Raw genomic sequence first — 19,666 nt, 5'->3', positions numbered from 1 at the left:
GCTGCACAGCTGGTCTCCATTAACAGAGGAGTTGGTAACCTCACTGATCGCCAAGCAGAATTCCAGGAGGCTGTAACGAATCAAGTTAATCACCTGGCGGTTCAAGTGCACAGAGCTCTTGCCCAGCTCGAGGCTGGATCATCTACACGGTCTCCTACTATGCCAAGCCCATCCGTTGCATCCGCTGGTGCTGCTGCAGACCACATTCCCTCTTCTGGAACGTCGCTTCGCCTTGCATCTCCAGAAAAGTTTTCCGGGGACTCTGGGGACTGTCGCCCCTTTCTGGTACAGTGTGAACTGCATTTCACCCATAACCCCTCAGCCTTTATCTCAGACCAAGCTAGAGTAGCCTTTATGCTGTCCCATTTAACCGGGCGAGCTGCTGCCTGGGCTACGGCCGAATGGTCCTCTAATTCTCCAGTGAGCCAGTCAGTGAACATGTTCTCAGAGACTCCAAGGCATGTTTTTGATCACTCTTCACCAGCCAGAGAGGCCAGCCGAGTGTTAATGCAGATTAAACAGGGACCCAGAAGAGTGGCAGATTATGCGATACAATTTCGCACTTTAGCAGCAGATAGCGGGTGGAACACCCCAGCCCTTATTGATGCCTTTATGAATGGATTAAAGGATTCTATTAAGGATCAATTAGCACCCCTGGAGCTACCAACAGATCTTAACTCTATCATTGCAATGTCTACCCGCATTGATATTAGACTTAATGAAAGGAACAGTGAAAGGTTAAGGACCAGCGTGCGCCCATCTGCCCCACAACGCCCATGGATAAACAATACACCTCTGACAACATCATCCGAGGAACCAATGCAGCTGGGCGGAGCCAGGATCACGGCAGAGGAGCGACAGCGCCGTTTCCGTGAAGGATGCTGCTTCTACTGTGGACAACATGGCCATGCTGCATCTTCCTGCCCGTTAAAAGGACAGGCTCATCGGCGCGACGGAGGGCGCTGGTGAGCCGATTTTCTGCAGCTGACTTTCCTCCACGTTCATTGACCAAGGTAAAATTACAGTTACGTGACCACACCATGACTCAGGGGGTACTAGTGGATTCAGGGGCAGACGAAAGTCTGATGGACTGGGGTCTTGTTAAAAGACTGGGTATTACTACTGTTCCTTTGACTTCTCCTGTAGATGCCAGTGCCTTAGATGGCAAGCTGTTATTCAGAGTAACCCATATAACTGAACCCGTTCAAGTAACCATAGATGACATTCACACAGAAACATTAAGATTCCACTTATTTGACTCTGCACTTCACCCTATAGTTTTGGGACTTCCATGGCTCCTCAGGCACAATCCGAATATTGACTGGCGGTCGGGAAACATTATGAACTGGGGCTCTGATTGTAAAGTAACCTGCTTAGCCTCCCCTGGGAACTCCAGACAGTCTGTTAATCAGACAGACATCCCCAATAGAGTTACCACTGACATCAAGTCAGAGTATACTGACCTGTCCAGAGTGCCTGCATGTTATCTGGACTTAAAAGAGGTTTTTGACAAGACTAAGGCTACTTCGCTACCACCTCATCGACCTTATGACTGCCCTATTGACCTTTTGCCTGGAGCTCCGATCCCTAGAGGTCGGCTTTACTCCATCTCTGCACCAGAAAGAGGGGCCATGAAGACGTATATTGACTCTTCCCTTAAGTCTGGACTCATTAGACCGTCGTCATCACCTGCGGCTGCAGGCTTTTTCTTTGTGGGCAAGAAAGATGGTTCCCTCCGTCCATGCATAGACTATAGTCCACTCAATGGAATAACTGTCAAGAATAAATACCCCCTTCCACTAATGTCTACAGCGTTTGAACTGTTGCAGGATGCCCAAGTATTCACCAAACTGGACCTCAGAAACGCCTATCATCTCGTCAGAATTCGGGAGGGGGATGAGTGGAAAACAGGGTTCAACACTCCGAGTGGCCACTACGAATATCTTGTTATGCCTTTTGGTTTATGCAATGCTCCAGGTGTTTTTCAGGGTATGATCAATGATGTGTTGAGGAACTTTCTCAACAAGTTTGTCTTCGTCTACCTTGACGACATCTTAATTTTCTCACCGGATGAGGAAACTCACATTCAACATGTCCGCCAAGTACTCCAGAAACTGTTGGAGAATCAACTGTACTGCAAAGCTGAGAAATGTGAGTTTCATGTCAAGACGGTCTCCTTCCTGGGTTATATCGTCACCGCTAACCATGTTCAGATGGATCCAGTAAAGGTTAGTGCTGTGGAAGATTGGCCAACTCCCACAAACAGGAAACAGATCCAACAATTCTTAGGCTTTGCCAATTTCTACAGAAGGTTCATAAGAAACTTTAGCACCATTGCGGCGCCATTACATGCACTAACCTCTTATGTTGTTTTTAAGTGGAACACTGAGGCGGAGAAAGCCTTTCAAAGACTTAAGACGTTGTTCACAACCGCTCCAATCCTCACAGTGCCTGACCCGCAGAGACAATTCATTATGGAGGTGGATGCCTCGAACGAAGGCGTCGGAGCGGTGCTCTCCCAAAGGTCTGCTCAGGACAACAAGCTCCATCCTTGTGCTTTCTTGTCACGGAAGTTGACAGACGCAGAGAGGAATTACGATGTGGGGAACAAGGAACTTTTGGCAGTAAAGATAGCCTTAGAAGACTGGCGTCATTGGTTAGAGGGGGCGGAACAACCATTTATAGTATGGACTGATCACAAGAACCTGGAATTCATTAGAAAATCCAAAAGACTAAACCCACGCCAGGCTAGATGGTCATTGTTTTTTAGTCGCTTTAACTTCACCTTGTCATACAGACCAGGCTCTCAAAATGTGAAACCAGATGCTTTGTCACGCATGTACGAGCCTGAACCTGCTGCCAAAAAACCTGAAAGCATCCTTCCACTTCATTGTGTGGTTGGGGCAGTTTCATGGCCAATAGAATCTGTGGTGAAGCAAGCACATGGTGAGAGCCCGGCTCCTAGTGGTTGCCCGCAAAATAGGTTGTTTGTACCTGTTTCTGTTCGCTCACAGGTAATTCACTGGGCTCACACGTCTTTGCTCACCTGTCATCCGGGGGTTAAACGCACAATCTTTATGATAAAGCAACGTTTCTGGTGGCCGGCTATGGAGAAACAGGTGGCAGAGTATGTGGCAGCCTGTACCGTTTGTGCCAGAAACAAGACCTCCAAACAAGCTCAGATGGGTCTGCTGCAGCCTCTTCCTGTTCCACATCGTCCATGGTCACACCTCTCCATGGACTTCGTCACTGGATTACCCGTTTCCGAGGGAAACACCACCGTCCTGACGGTGGTGGACAGATTCAGTAAGATGGCACATTTCATTGCATTACCCAAGCTCCCCTCTGCCAAAGAAATGGCAGAGGTCATGTTACGTGAAGTTTTCCGCATTCATGGTTTTCCCAGGGATATCGTATCGGACCGAGGCCCCCAGTTCATCTCAGGTTTTTGGAAGGAGTTCTGCCATCTCCTGGGTGCCACCGTCAGCTTGTCTTCGGGTTACCACCCGCAGTCCAATGGCCAATCAGAGCGGATCAACCAGGAGCTGGAGACCTGTTTGCGGTGTCTCGTTTCCCAGAACCAGGCATCGTGGAGCAAGCGCCTGGTGTGGGTCGAGTATGCTCACAACACACTGCCCACCGCAGCTACTAGACTTACTCCTTTCCAGTGTGTTTATGGTTATCAGCCACCCTTGTTCCCTGCCAATGAAGGTGAGGTCACGGTCCCGTCGGCACACGCCATGGTCCGTCGGTGCCGCCGGATCTGGGCAGGTGCTCGTCGTGCTCTCCTGCGCAGTGCCAGCCAGATGAAGAAGGTGGTGGATCGGCATCGCAGACCTGCTCCATCCTATAGGCCTGGACAAAGCGTTTGGCTGGCTACCAAAGACTTACCCCTTCATGTCATGTCCAGAAAGCTATCCCCAAGGTTCGTGGGTCCTTTCCAGGTGTCTAAGGTGATTAACCCAGTGTCTGTGCGCTTACGTCTACCCAGGTCGCTCAAAGTCCATCCTACGTTTCATGTGGGGAAGGTCAAGCCTGTAAGAGAGAGTCCTCTGGTGCCCGCCTCTAAGCCCCCACCGCCTCCCTGGATGGTTGATGGTGGTCCTGTCTACACTGTTAAGAAACTGCTTGGAGTCCGTAACTGTGGTCGAGGGAAACAATTCCTCGTGGACTGGGTTGGTTACGGTCCCGAAGAAAGACAATGGGTCCCTGCAAGCTTCATTGTAGATCGGAGTTTGATCACTGACTTTTATCAGGATCATCCAGGAGGGTCTGGGACTTCCGGAGCAGTCCCTAGAGGGGGGGGTACTGTGGTGTCTCGTCAATTGTGTTAGTCGTGTTTGTTTTATGTCTGTCACTTCATGTTTAGTCAGGTATGTAATTCCAAGTCTAGTAAGGTTTCTATGTAGAGTCACGTTTTCTTGTTACTTCATGTCTTGTCTGTCTATTTCATGTCAGGTCTCGTTTTCCCATTTCCTGTTTTATTTTGTACTGACCTCTTGTCTTTCCTTTCAGGTCCTTTTAATTCCTCACTTTGGGTGATTTTCCGTCCTCGTCAGTGTCTGCCCCGCCCCTGATTGTTCCCACCTGGTCCCTATTCCCTCATGTATAAATAGTCCTTGTCTCCCTTTGTCTTGTGCCAGTTCGTCTTGTTTCAGTGTGCTTCCATGTCCAGAGACCCAGCGTTAAAACCAGAGAGAAGAGTTTTGTTTAAAATCGAGAAGTTTTGTTTTGTCCTCGCTTGAGTGATTTTTTTGTTAAAACTTTGTTTTATTTTTTCATTAAAATCTGAGCCGTCGCATTTGAGTCCAGTATTTTTGTACCCTGTTCTAACAGTGAGGACCCCCCTAGAGGAGGTGAGATCCACCCCCAAATAAAGCGGGTTAAATTAATTAAATTGCAAACATTTTCTTTTAGTAAACACTGCAAACGGGTCCCACAGACCCAAACAGCACACAAAGGTTAAAGGTCAGCATATAATAATGTTAAAATGTGCTAAATATATACACTGCAAAAAACAAAAAAAAGAGTAAAAGTAGCCCTCGACTTGTTTTATTTTTTGAAAGTAGCCCTCACCCTAAAAAAGGTTGGTGACCCCTGATCTAGAGTATGTGTATAAGAGTTATTTACAGGGAGAAAGACGGTAAACTGGAACTCATCAGTCTAAATACTATATATATATATCTAGTCCAGCTCAAACTTTGCGAGTTTGCACAAATACATCTTGTATACAAATGAATAAGACATATTTTGTGACCTGAACCAGTTGCATTAACCATGTATTTTTTACCAGTTTTAAACAACTTCATATTACAATTGTCTTCAATTTGACACCTAATCACAAACGTTATACAACTGTTCAAAGCTAGATGACACCTGTCAGGAATATGCCACAATATAGACAATACCTGTACACAAAACTACCTATCAAGCTCAGAATTAATAAATTAGTGCTCCTACTATTATACCGTACTATTGTGTATCAATGGAATACCATCATACTCTTATTATAATCATGACCACCCTACTCCTTTATAATCATGACCATCCTGACTTAACATGCCCCAGCTCAACCCCATCCGTGCTCCCACACTGCAAAAAAGGAATTTTAAGAAAGTAAAAAAAACTTGTTTCTTATTTTTCGTCTAAAAAGATAAATAATCTTGTTAAGAATGTTTTGGTTAAGAAAAGTATTCTTACTTTAAGAAATGTTATCTTATATTGAGCATTGGTTTTCATAAATTCCGGGCATGGAACAGATTTGTTTCCTTATTTTAAGAAATAAATCATCAGCAGAAGAGCCAATCAGCACCTCAGTGCTAATCTACAGTATCAGGATGCCTTTACACACACCACACACTCTTTGTCATAAAGAGAGGAGGAGAACGAGTCAGAAAGACTGAAGGACACGTTCTTCCAGCTCCCGTACAAAGATGAACTTTGAATTGATTTTATATCTTGTTTACAGATGTACAATTAATGACTGTCTTCATATTTCCAATTACCAGACATGTGTTGAATAGTGGTGATTAATATATTTTTGCCGGATCAGATTACACTTTCGCACTAAACAGAATTAATTAATTAATATTTTCAGATTGAATAATAAGATATTTATACTATTATCACAGATAATGTTAATATCCTTAATCGTCCAGCTATCAGGCTTAACAACACTACTCTTTAAAGTATTATCCATGCACAGAAAGACCTACAATGATGTTTCAAGTACTGGATTAATTTCAATTTCAAAAATATTTATAATATTTCATATAAACAATTATGTAGCATATTTGATCCTCAAATTAGAGAAGTATAATTTAAAGAAATTGATATTATACATTCAACATTAGATAAACACAGAATAATCCTTTCCAAGTAACATAAGTAGATGCTCAGGTAAGTATGGCTAATGGAAATAATTTATAGACTTAATTTGGTACAGATCAGTGGTAGCATTTACAAATGTAATAATTCAAGTTTTAAGAATGTTTAATCCTTCCTTTCCAGGTTTTTTGCAAAAGTCTTTGAATATTTGCCTAACTTTTCCTTTTCAGATTTTGAACAATGTACTTGACTAAAATGAATGTATTGATTTGACTAAAGCGTATTTAAGTAAACGTAAAAGTAATCCTAAAATGGAGGACACTGCACTTTTGCAGATTATAGATTGATAAAATCGCAACTGTGAATTGTATACCTCAGCTGGATCTCTTACGATCCTGAGTTTTAAAAATGTTTTTGACTGGTGATTGCCTTGAAGTAAATCTTTAAAGCGGCAAGCTGGTTTTGATTTTATAGTTTTATGAATGAAATTAACTAATGGTAAATGATAAAAATATATTAGTTTAAAACAAATATTTAGCTATGTATGCATCCGTTATTATGTGTGTTCATTATTGTGCCTTTGAAGAAAGATGATCAAACACTGATGAGAGGATTTTTCCTATTATGATTGGCTGTCTCAATCATTGTGATTGAATGTTTCAATCTTATTTTACTTTGTGATGTAATTAATGTAAGGTGAGACCACACTCAAATCCGGAGACGCCTATTGATTTAAGTATTGACCAAATTATTATTAGACTAATGTTTTTAGGTTATCATAAATGATAAAAAGAGAAGACTGTTAGGGAAATAATTGACCTAGACTCCTAGATATGACGTACAGGACCAACCCTGACGTCTGTTTATCTCCTTTAAGGACATAGGCTGCTTGAGCCATAATGTTATTGTTCCCATTCTGTGACCGGTCAACACTAGGTCACAGATGGTCTGTTGTTGTGGGTGCACTGGGACACTTCCTTCTTTGTTGTTTGTGGACTCCAAGGTATGACATCTTCGAGGCCATAAGTGACGGACGCAAGTGACTCAGTGTGCCCAACTGGTTAAACTATCTTATCAAGATATGTTGATTACTCTCTGTGAAACCAGTTAAATGGGCTAACGAGAGAGAGGCGCTCCAGAGTTGGCGTGGCAACCACCCGTGCAGTCAGACCGTGACTGCTGTGACTTGTGATGTGAATTCTCCGGCCGTAACTCCAAATAAACCTCCAGTGTTTGACATCAAAGCTCCTGCTCTACCCTGTCTCCTTCCTGAGTCGGTGACTCCCACTGCATTGCTACACAGAAGTTTCCCTTACACATACAGTATATCTTTTTATTCATTGTCGAGAGCTGCATCTTCACTTTTCACATTACCATTGAGACAACTGTGGTGTGGAATACACAACAGACACACACACCTAAAATACAAGTAGAATAATTAACATAACCAACATTTAAAACTGTTTCAAATGACCAATGACCCATTTGAAAACACAGCAGATTGTATTTTCATTTAGAATTAGGTTCTTTTCACGGCTTCATACATTCCAGCCAAATCAACAGTCATGTTTCCACTCTTGTCTGACAAGTAGAAGTCATTGCAATACTAAAGTGTCTGGAATACCTTTTATGAAACACCAGATGACTCTTTATGCAGTCCAACCACATCTCCCAGATAATATTTTATAGGGCCATAGACTTTATCTTTGTGATGGAAACTGTAATATGCAGTGATCTACTAAGTTTTCAGCAGATAACAGTTCAGTTGCTTCGGCCATGATTGGTATCTCTATATTATATGCCATGTAATCTTTATCATAACAAATGGTGTTGTGTTGTTGGAACTCAAAACAATATAATGATGAATTTATAACGTAGATATTTCTCAGAAGTCCAAATACTGGTAAATTATTAGAATTAACAGCATTCACAAGTAATGACTTATCCTGTATATATTTGTTGCCATTTAGATTGATCCATTTAACAGAAACAGCATGGTTTACTTGGTCATGTCCAAGAAAGGCCCTCATTTTTTCTTTTAAGTATGACATGTCGTCTATTTCAGATGTGGGCCCCGGTGAACACTCACTTGAACAAATTGGGTGCTCAGACAGACTTACATGTTGTTATGCCTTATTAAAGACTTTTTAGCATTTTTAAAATGTAGTTTTGAGGCCCATTGTTTGAAAAAGCAATGCTTTGATTCAAATCTCATGCACATATGACGGACCATTGGTCCAAGTAGTTTAATCTGGGGTGGAGTATGAATCAAGTAATGTTGTTTTGGTGTTATGTTGTTATCTGAGAACATGCCTGTCATGGCTTAACTAAATTAAGCCATGACAGGCATCACTTTGCTATGCTGAGGAAGTCATTAAGAAGTTACGGAAGGCTAAGGCAGACTTCTTCTTGACTATAATAGACAAGGCAGGGGGTAATTCCAAAATGATCTGGAAACAGTTAAAACTATTCACTGGAAATAAATATAAGGAAAGAAAACAGCTTGAACTTAAAGAAAATGGAAAGTTTATAAATAATCCAGCTGACATAGCTGAAGTTTTAAACCACTACTTCATTGATTCTGTTGCAACCATTGCACAGTGTTTCTCAACTGACTGCACACATTTGTGTTATGTTAATACAATTGAGCCGGCTTTCAGCATAAGAAATATCACTGAATCTGAAGTTACAAAAGTGATTGGATCACTTAAAGCATCGAGAACAAAGGATATACTTGGCATGGACATGGTTATGCTAAAAGGTCTCAGCACAACACGTTCTAATCCTATTGCCAAAATGATTAACCTCTCCTTCAGTCAGGGAATGTTTCCAAGTGTTTGGAAGCCAGCTATAGTTATCCCAATATTTAAAAGTGGAGACCCCATGTCTTCCTGTAACTACAGGCCAATTAGTATCCTTCCTACAGTGTCAAAGGTTGCTGAGAAACTTGTGTCTGAGCATATCATTGAGCATTTAAACACTAGTACATTTTCTCTGCATCCAATGCAATTTGGCTTTAGGGCAAAATACTCAACAGAGACCGCCAACTGTTTTTTTACAGAACAAATCAAATCAAAAATGGATAACGGTGGTGTTGTAGGAGCTGTGTTTCTTGACCTAAAAAAGGATTTTGACACTGTTAATCATAAAATACTCATATCTAAGCTTTCCAGTTTTAACTTTTCTTCACAAACACTTAGATGGTTAGAATCATATTTGTCTAACCGATCTCAGTATGTGAGAGTTTAAAATCATGAATCTGCTGACCTTCATCTTTCGACAGGGGTCCCACAAGGTTCAATCCTGGGACCATTACTATTTTCGCTCTATATAAATGATTTACCATCTGTATGTCCTGACACAAACATCCAAATGTATGCAGATGACACTGTAATACATGTACATGGAAGCAATATGACACAAGTGGCTAATGAACTGACAAACACCATGGTTCATGTAACAAGTTGGTTGGAACAATGCTGTTTGCAACTAAATATTTGTAAAACAGTATGCATCTTCTTCACCAAAACAAAGTCCTCTTGTGTTGCGCCAGATGTTTTTGTATCAGGGGAGAGGCTACAGGTGGTGTCACAATACAAATACCTTGGAGTCATGATTGATTCAACACTCAATTTCAAGGCTCAGGTTAAAAAAATATGTAATAGGGTCAAATTCAGTCTGTCGAATTTTAGGTTCACCAGAGATTACATGTCAATTGAGGCATCTCTGATGTACACACACTCTGTGGTTCGCTCACACATCACCTACTGTTTAACTACCTGGTCACATGCCAGTACAACAACATTAAAACCACTGGAGTCATTGTACAAACAAACACTCAAAATACTGGACAAAAAAATCAGTGTAATATTCATTACCTTTAACTGTATCAATTAGAAATGGCTGCTTCAACTTATTATCATTTGAAGCTAACGTGTTGTAGGATATAGGGCTCGGTTTATCCCTGACATCAAGTGGAGAGTAGGGAAGTCCAATTAATGCAGTGTTGAGAACATCCAAGTCTAGCTGTCCTAAAAGAACTAAATGTTTTATCACACACTTGATTTCTTGTGGAGCAATGCCTTCAAGAATTATATGCATTATATCGTGGGGTGTTTGTTGGATCGAGTTAAAGGCTGGGACATCTACCAGTTTGCTCCTTCTGTTGATGCCGTACGTCGTTTTCAAGCTGCTCCTGAGAAACTCAGTGTTGGCCTTCTCAATGTCACTGCACTGCCCGACATGTCTCTCTACTGTCCTTTCCTCAAAGTTAACCTCATCAAAATGGCATTGCACGCGCTCAAATGAACATTCACACTGCCGGCATTTACTATAAGCAAAACCAACACCCTCTTTAAATCCACACAGCATATGCTGAGCTGGGGTGTCTCCACATATTGAAACTAATGCTCCAAATATTTCACATTCACCATTCCCAGTTTGAATTTTAACACCGCAAAGCATTAATAAATCCTCTTGCAATCTTTCCAATACACTATCAACTCCACAATAAGAGAGCTCACTCTTCTGTGCAATGGCGAGTAGGCGAACAGCAGCTAGTTTCGATCTATATTTAGGATTAATGTTTCCCAATGTATAATAGAACAACTTATTTTTTGAAGCAACAGACCCTAGAGGGTTACAAATTTCAATTTCATCAGAGTAAAGGATTATCTGTAAAGCAGAAGGCCGGCAAGTAAAAAAAGGGTGTGATTTCATTAATTCTCCATCTATGATGTCATACAAATACCCACTTCTGGATTGCTGCTGCTTGTCTATCATTGCCAAGACTTTTGGATGGGACAATAACTGTTCCAAACTTTTGATCAGAGGTATATAATGAAAACATCTGGGTTTGGTAGAGAGGACTCTTTGTGTCCCTTTGTTCAGCAAGCAAGCAGTATACCCAACAGTAACCTCCTCTGACTCCACAACATTGAAATTCTTCCTAATCACACTGTCCTGCCTGTACGTTGTTGAAACAGAGGCAAATGGATCCTCAATCCGATCAAATACTGCCACCGCCTCCTTTTCAAGTTCACATCCTTTATGTCGCTGGAATGCTGTTTGTAGCTGACTCCTCAGATTAGTCACCAACAGGGCTTGGTACTGCTGCATTGCCGCCAAGACGTCATTCTCACCACTCTGAGACCCAGACCAGAAAGGACAACACATTACATTATAATTAGAGATAGGCTACGATTCAGAGTGAGAGGTAGCACACTCCTATATGTTAACACGCTTCAAGAGCATGCATAGCTGCGATAGTTGACAAAATGTAAGTAAAGGGCTAATTAGCATTTTTGCAATTTACAGTAAAAAATGATCAACAGAGGCACTGGTCAAATGACGTTTATAATGGTGAATGAAGACAAACCTGTGAAAGATGGTGTTTTTCTCTTGCAGTCAACACAATAGCAGCAGCTTGTCTGGTCAGAACGTCATAGCCGGAGTCCTCCTTTATGAAAAGAAACATTAATAGAGAAAGCATTTGTTATACATCGCTGTTCAGATTAGCACAATTAAGAATTAACTAATTGCATTTGATTGAGTGCTAAAGAATACTATCAATATTTGTACCTCAGATTGATGGGTTGGTGAAGAACCACCTGCAGGCATACTTGGGATATTCAAAGTGGTATTTGAAGAATCATCAGCAGTCCGAGACAGAGCAGGGTGCCGTGAAGAGGTAAGGGGGCTATTGTCAAAGCCAGAGTACAATGACTCACTGATGTCAAAATCACCAAAATGATCTGGAGCGACAAAATCTGGACTGGAGGGCAAAATGGTGTCATTCTCTGGTGGCACTCTGTTCTCCAGCGTTGAATCCTCTTGTTGCACCATGTTCTCAACCGTTTCATCAGCTGGTCTGTATACAAGGGCATACAGAGGATGTTAGAGGTGCAGGGCCCAAATTCACAATATATCTTTGCAAATAAATAAATAAAAACATGTCAGAATGACTCAATTGTGAAAGGGCTATTATTATTATTATTATTATTATTATTTTTAAAACAAATATATTGTGGGTTTGTTGGGCTTGTACAATCTAATAGATTCAAGACAACATTCAAAAAAGCAACATTCAAGGTTCAAATAAGGTGTATTATTTAGAAGCAGCTTTAGTTTGTATTTACTAAATTAAGATAAAGATGTTCGGAGTTAAAAGCAGTAATCACTTCCCTCTATACCTCCCAAAACAGTGAAAGAATGTCTAAATGTGGCTTCAACAGAAATAGTATGCAGGATCATTTAGTAGTGTTAATTGTATTGTGTTGCTGTTAATTCATTTCAGATGATGCCAACAGGTGTAATAGCATTGCTACATGAATAGTGCGTTAGCAATGAGAACGTGACATGAAATCTCACGAGAGCAGGTAAGCAAATGAGAATCTGTGTTCGCGCTTTGTTATTATACATCCACGAGTTCGCGCCGTTAGGCAAATGTGAACATGAATGTTACTTTTACATTGACCAGAAAAGTAAAAAAATTAAATGTGTAGCACGGGAGTCCTGTTACTTTCAAATGTGTAAGATACATATAGAATGAAATTGCGTTCACAGTAAATATTCATGTAAATGCCGCTGCATTCAATGTCTAATACGCATATTCACATCTTGAGTTAACTCAAAAAATACATATAAAGAAAGGACTTTTGTTAACTGCTGTTGCCTAATTTTACACATGATACTTTAGTGTTTGACATTCACAACATAAATACAATGATACCATCCCTGCTGACTAACAAGAATGTATTCATTTAAAAAATAAAATAAAAAAAAAATACCCTCGAAACGGCATTTTCTCTCTGAGAGGCCAAAGAGCAGGTGAGCCTACCTGTATGCCCACAAGTTGTTGGCGTTTCTGTCCGATGCTGATATGAGCTCTCCTCTTGAGAATCCTGCTGTTGTCCTCTCTCTCCGTAATCGAGTGCTGCCGCTGTCAAGGTGTTCAGAATGGGTTCTTCGAATATGATACCAAAGTGAGTTGTAGACTCGATATTCCTTGACACAACCATCGATTCCACATACAACTCGAAAATCTGGACTACGACTATGGGCAGAATTTATGTGACTCAATAAAGACTTGAGGGTCAGACCCAGGGGCGGACTGGGACTACAAATCAGCCTGGGACTCTCGACCGGCCCACTTCGGTAGCGCCGGCCCACCGCAGATTTGTATTATCACTGGCCCCACCATTGTAACCACTGGCCCGGAGCATTCGTCCAAAAAAAAAAATCGACTAATAATAAAGAAGATGAACACATTTGTTGCAATAGTAATTTATGCACTAACTAAATTACTAGCCTACTTGTAGTACAACATTTGAATCATCAGTTCTCATTTTCCTCAATTGTTCATATTTGGTTTATTAAAATAATGATATTGTGGTCATTGTTAAAAAATGTCTGCTATTATTATGAGTATTATTATTTGTATAATGCGCTTTCTGCCTTCCTGTCATTAGGAGTTAGACATGTAATGGCCATGTAATTGATTTGATTAGAGCCTTCATTATCCTAAACTGCTGGGACATTTGGCCAATACCTTTATATGGTCTACTCTTCACTTACTTGTCAGCATAGGTCGGCATTGATGTACAGAGCTGACAGAAGACCTTGTTTATATTGGCATCATATTGAGAGGTGCAGTGACGCATCCTGAAACCAGGAAGTAAGCTGCTGGTTCCCTCGACAAAAAGCAGTGGGATTTCTCCACAGGGTTTTGGAAAAATAGCTGGAAATAAGGTCTGTGGAAAACAAACCTGTTTGATAAATGCACGTTTTGTTCAGCCGAATAATCTCCACATGTCTAGCCTACTTTTATAATTTTCGAATCATAAATCTAATCGATAGATTATAAAAGGGTTTTAGGACGCGTCACTGCACCACTAGAAGCCAACTCCATTGATCAAGCTGGCTGAAACTTTCTCTCCCTCTTCTTCTCATGCTCCCTGTCACTCTCCTTTAACTCCTCCGGTGACTTTCTTTTATTTGAAGATTGTTTTTTGCACGGCGCTTGACCGGTTACCGCTAGTATTAAAAACATTTGGCGAATGGTTAGGTGGCGCGATAGTCTGTAGTGAAGGAGCGCGCTCCCGCTCACGGGAGCCTGCTCGCGCTGTTTATTTTTCACCCAACAACGACAACCGACTCACGGAACGCTATGTTGTAGCGTTAATAAACGAAACAATTTAACTAAATTACTAGTCAAGATACCTATACCACAGAAAACATTTTTTTAAAGCAATATTTTTAGTGGCCCAAGCGGGCAAGTGGAAAATACGTTATGCTGGCCCGGGGTGTCTCGTGCTTCCGGGCCATTTAATGTCGAGCCCTGTCGGTTACCGGCCGGCCCACATCGTCCGACCGGCCCACTTCAGTACCGCCCCTGGTCAGACCCACAAACACAAAGCAGATAACACAGCGCCAAATAATCGCGAAAGTCGATGTTTTTTTTCTAGCCAAACTGCCTTGCTGACTGACCACCTGACCCACGGTAATGTTTTCTACCCGGATCCAACTATTTTGAAAACACAAGGTAATATCATGGGGCAGTTCTCATAGTTATGTGCCTTGATAACAACAATCAGCCACGTCTTCACATATAATTATACTTGCCTGTATTTTATTCATTTGTTATAGTTCAATTCGCTTATTTAGAGAATATTTTGGGCAAATGCAAAGTTGTTGTAGCCGCCAACATCCTCCTGCCCCCCTCCCCCAGTGTAGAAGATGGTATAATCCAATGTGTTTGAAAAAATGCGCCAAGAAGCAGAAAATGACTGGTAGGTCTCATTTGCTGCACGTGCTGATGTGGAGAACTCAACCTGTGGATATTAGTGAATTTAAATCAGTGATGGATAAACTGGACGAGGAAGCAGTTACACCACTCAAAGGTAAGCTAAATATTCGTGTATTAGGTCATTTTTCAATGCTGTTGTGTTTTACGTAACTAATCTAGCTTAGAAAATTGGGTTTTCTTAAGGGCTAACGTTAGCTTACTAAAATAAATGTGCTGTCATTTAAAAAAAAATATATATATACTTTTTTATACTTCTCTTATGTTGGTGCAAGAAGATATTAACGTTCTAGCATTAGGATAAGGCCTTGCTTTGTCTTCAGGTGCTCGGACATGTTTTATGGGGAAACAAAGTGCCATTTTAATATAGATGACACAGGGGCTGTGTCCCAATTCAGCGGCCGCATCCTCCTGAGGATGCATTCGAAGACCGCATACGTCACGAAGGCTGTCCCAATTAAAAAAAAAGACAAGACTCCTCCGAATGCAGCCCACAAATGCAGCTTTCTATTCCCAGATTTTGAGGATACATCTGATGTACACTCCGCGGTGTACCATATCCCAGGATGCAATGGGCGACGGTGACGAATAAGTTATTTAAAAATAAAATGGCTTCTAACGGGACGGCAACGGCTGAAGCTTCGGCGGGAGCCGGATTTGTTTTTAAATGTAAGTATAGGGTTTCAACTCACCCACATAGTAAAAGACATGAAACAGTAAACCGATTTAACTGTTTTATTTAAAGATACGGGCGATTGGAGATGTCTTCTTTGTATACATAAAATAATATGAAGTGAACATATTTCGACATGTTGTAAACCAGAACCATGGTTTTCATATTGTTGGGATTCATTATAAAGCTAATTTATTTATTTAACTGCTTTTGTTATACAAATCTTACTGCAACAATTTGTTTTGATAGGAAGCAAGGAGCAGACTGCTCAATTCATCCAAATGCGAGGGGAGAATGAATCCCTCTTCACCGGGGCCAAATTCTCCACGAGCATCGCTTGGAGGTAAGGCACAATATCCAGTTTGTATCGTTCTTATTTTATGAATCATCCCTCATTTCATACACTCCATTCTAATAAAACAACTAATATTGTCTAGTACCGGGACTTCTGATTTTTACCCATCTGCTTACCGTTAGTTCTTACTGCGTACCGGCACCTCATGACGCATCTAGGTACGCATATTTGTTGTGTTTATGCTTAGTTGCAACACCCACCCAGTAGTAATATTATATTATAGTAGTATCTTTGTAATTACTGAATTAATGATATGAGGATAAGGATAGAGGGAGTCGTATGTTGTACAGATTGTAAAGACCTTTGAGCCAAATTCTTGTTTTTGGGCTGTATACATAACATGTACTTGAAACAGTTGCTGATTTAGAGTACTGGCACCTTTTTTTATTTCAATTCAAGCACTGGGGATGTCTCCATGCCACCATTAAAAAGAAAAAGAAGATTTCTTCCTAAGTGTGTATCCTTAGTTGTGACATTGTTATTGTTTTATTCATAATACTACTACTATTCTCTCTGTGATTAGGACGGTTTTGGAAGATATGGGCCTGCAGGGAAGTGTAACTCCCCTGCAGGCTAAGAAGAAGTGGGACAATCTTAAAAAAAGATATAAAGTATGTGAGTTTTACAAGTTAATAAACACATTTGCTGACATTTGTTTATCTGCTGGTGTTTTTTTTTGTAATGCCATGATTGTTTTACTCGGCCTTTAGGATTGCAAATACCCAGGGTCAGGAGAGGGAGTCGGTGGGAAACCCACTGCTGCAACTTGGCCGTGGTTTGTCCAAATGGATGAGATATTAGGACAGAGGCCCTCTATCTGCCCGCCTGTCCTAATATCCTCTATTCCAGAGGACACGCCGCGGCCAAGTTCAGCAGTGGGGGACCAAGAGGAGGACGAGGAAGAGGATCAGGTTGAGGCAGGGCCGTCCCGGCCTAAAAGGAAGAGAAAGGATGGACCTCATCAGAGAGGACATGAAGCAGCAGAGGGAGGAGAACAGGGAGAACCTTAACAGGCTTTTTTCTCTCCTAGAAAAATTAGTTGATAAATAAATAAATGTAATGAGCAATATGAATCTTATACTTTATTTGATGGAACAACATACAAATGAAACAACATACAAATAAAACAACATTTAAACTATATACACATTCAGGCTGAGCAGGGAGTCCCAGGTGGTGCTGCTGGACCTGGCTGCCACAATTAGGACCCTGGTGTCCTCTGATGGTGGGTGGGGCTTCATGCAGGGTGGTCTCCAGAGCTGTTGGGGATGCTTCTCTCCACAGTACATCGGATTGTCCATTAGGGCTAGGGTTCGCAGGGCGGACGCAATCGACGGCTGCCATGTCACTAAGATGTTTTCAGCAGCAGATAAGAACAAAAGATGTATATAAATATTGCACACGGTTATTTTATCACAGCTCGTCAATTGTTTTACATTCCTTTACACATAATCGTGGTCACCAGGAACCTCCTCCAGGGCAGACACCTCCGCAGACAGTTGGTCCCGCCAAGGAGCACCACTGACTGCCTCCAACACATTCTCCCCCTCATCCTCCGCTACATCCTCCACAGTGTCCTCTTCTGGGGCCATGATGTCGCCGGCCCCAATACAGACGGCACATGCTGTTATGATCTGAAATTTAAAAATTGGCAGAAATATATAAATATATATATATATATATGTTATACCTCATGTTAGATCTACTCTTCAGTATTATCAAAATGTCCTAATGAGTGATTACTTACTTGAGGAACGAAGGTGTGGTGCACCTCCAGCGCTTGCAGGAAGATACTCCTGAATCGTGTCTTCATCACCCCGAAGGCACGCTCGATGATGGAGCGTGCCCGGGAGTGATGGCTGTTGAAGCGCTGGGGTCCCACACCTTGCAGCGGCCGTTTGTAGGGAGTGATGAGGGGGAGTGGATGTTGGAGGCAGGGGTACCCCCGTCTGCGAGGATAAAGTGCCCTGGAGGAGGGTAGAGTGCCTGCCGATAGAGTGGGCTGTGGCGGAGCCCTCTAGAGTCATGGACTGACCCAGGCCAGCCCACGTACGTGTCGATGAAGCGGCCCTGATGGTCACAAACAGCCTGCAGCAAAATGGAGCTGAACAGTTTTCTGTTTCTATAGCAGTGGCCATCAGGGCCGCTTGGTGGCACGATGCGGACATGGCAGCCGTCGATTGCTCCAGCAGCTTTTCTGAAGGCTCTGTGTCTGGCCAGCCCTGCGAACCCACGCGACACAGCCTCCAGGTCTTCTGCTGTCCTGGGGAGGTGGATGACCTGGTGGCAAATGGCCACCACCTCCTCAGTCACTCTGTGGACAATCCGATGTACCGTGGATCTAGGCATCCCAAAAACTCTGGAGACCACCCTGCATTATGCCCCACTTGCCAGCCAGAACAGGAGCACCAGGGTCTCAAGTGTGGCCCCCCATCCATGTCTCCTGTCCTGACCCAGGAGTTCCAGCAGCACCTTCAGGGACTCCCTGCTCAGCCTGAAATCAGGGCGTGTGTCCTGGTCATTAAAAAACCTGTCCAGGACAGGGACGCTTAGGTTGACCCTGCAATACAGGGGCCTTGGCTGGTAGAGGGAAAGGTTGAGAAAAAAGGGTTAAATAAATGAAGAGCATTTTTGTTCTATGTTTATACATATATCTATTGACATGTTTATATATATATATGTTTATTGATATATACACACAAACATATATACTCAAGCTATACTCAACCTGAAATAAAATTTGTATCAGTATTATGCTAATAACATTACTGTTAGCTAAAAAAATACAGTACATACATATATTCTGTGTTTGTGTATAAATATATCTCTATAGACATGTTTATATATATATATACACAAGCTATACTCAACCTGAGAAATACAATTTTAAACATGTATTATAGGCTAATATTAACATTACTGTTAGCTAAAAATACAGTACATATATATTTTATATAATATGATAATAGATATAAGTATCAGTACCTGGACATTAATCTGAAATAGATGGTGTGACCTTGGGAAATTGATTTCAACATATTGAACATCACCAAAAGAAGCACTATCTCTGACTCCATATTGAACCGTTTGAAAATATTTTGCCTAATGTCAGAAATTATTACCGGCACTTCTGACTGCAGCTGGTTGCTAGGCGACGGGGGCGGCAAAAGGTAGGGATAACTGCCGGTGACGTACCAGGAAATGCTCCGTAGACCGTCTCATTTCGCATTCCGCGGAGGACCCACGTCGGTTGGGTCCTCCGCAGAATTCAAAGGCTGGGTCCTCAGGAGGATACAGCCAGGGTCTTTCTAGCTGACGAAACCTCAGACAAGCACACCTTTACACATTTGTGTTACAATTTACTGTATTTATAACCTTTTATTGCAGCAAACAAATTACCTTATTTCAAATAAAAATAAATTAGTTTATTTTTTAATTAAATAATTGAAAGCAAATCACTAGTGGTAATCTATTTGTATAAACAAGGGATTTGAATCATGAGATCAAT

General features: G+C 41.6%; 1 protein-coding gene across 1 annotated transcript; it reads right to left on the bottom strand.

Moving 5' to 3' along the window:
* Positions 1 to 17,290: 17,290 nt before the first annotated feature.
* Positions 17,291 to 18,667, bottom strand: LOC117442633 (putative nuclease HARBI1). Its single transcript, XM_034078595.2, has 2 exons — positions 17,906 to 18,667; positions 17,291 to 17,792 (listed from the first exon to the last, which is right to left on the bottom strand). The coding sequence occupies exon 1, from the start codon at positions 18,505 to 18,507 to the stop codon at positions 17,971 to 17,973; it is 537 nt and encodes a 178-aa protein (XP_033934486.1). The 5' UTR covers positions 18,508 to 18,667; the 3' UTR covers positions 17,291 to 17,792; positions 17,906 to 17,970.
* Positions 18,668 to 19,666: the final 999 nt, after the last annotated feature.

This window comes from Pseudochaenichthys georgianus, unplaced genomic scaffold (genome assembly GCF_902827115.2).
Source record: "Pseudochaenichthys georgianus unplaced genomic scaffold, fPseGeo1.2 scaffold_448_arrow_ctg1, whole genome shotgun sequence".
Taxonomy (NCBI): Eukaryota; Metazoa; Chordata; class Actinopteri; order Perciformes; family Channichthyidae; genus Pseudochaenichthys; species Pseudochaenichthys georgianus.
The sequence above is the reverse complement of the archived record's forward strand: the minus strand, read 5'-3'. Positions and strand labels throughout refer to the sequence as shown.

Coding starts and splice junctions, on each gene's coding strand:
- LOC117442633 (XM_034078595.2), bottom strand. CDS start 18,507: ATGCCTAGATCCACGGTACATCGGATTGTCCACAGAGTGACTGAGGAG.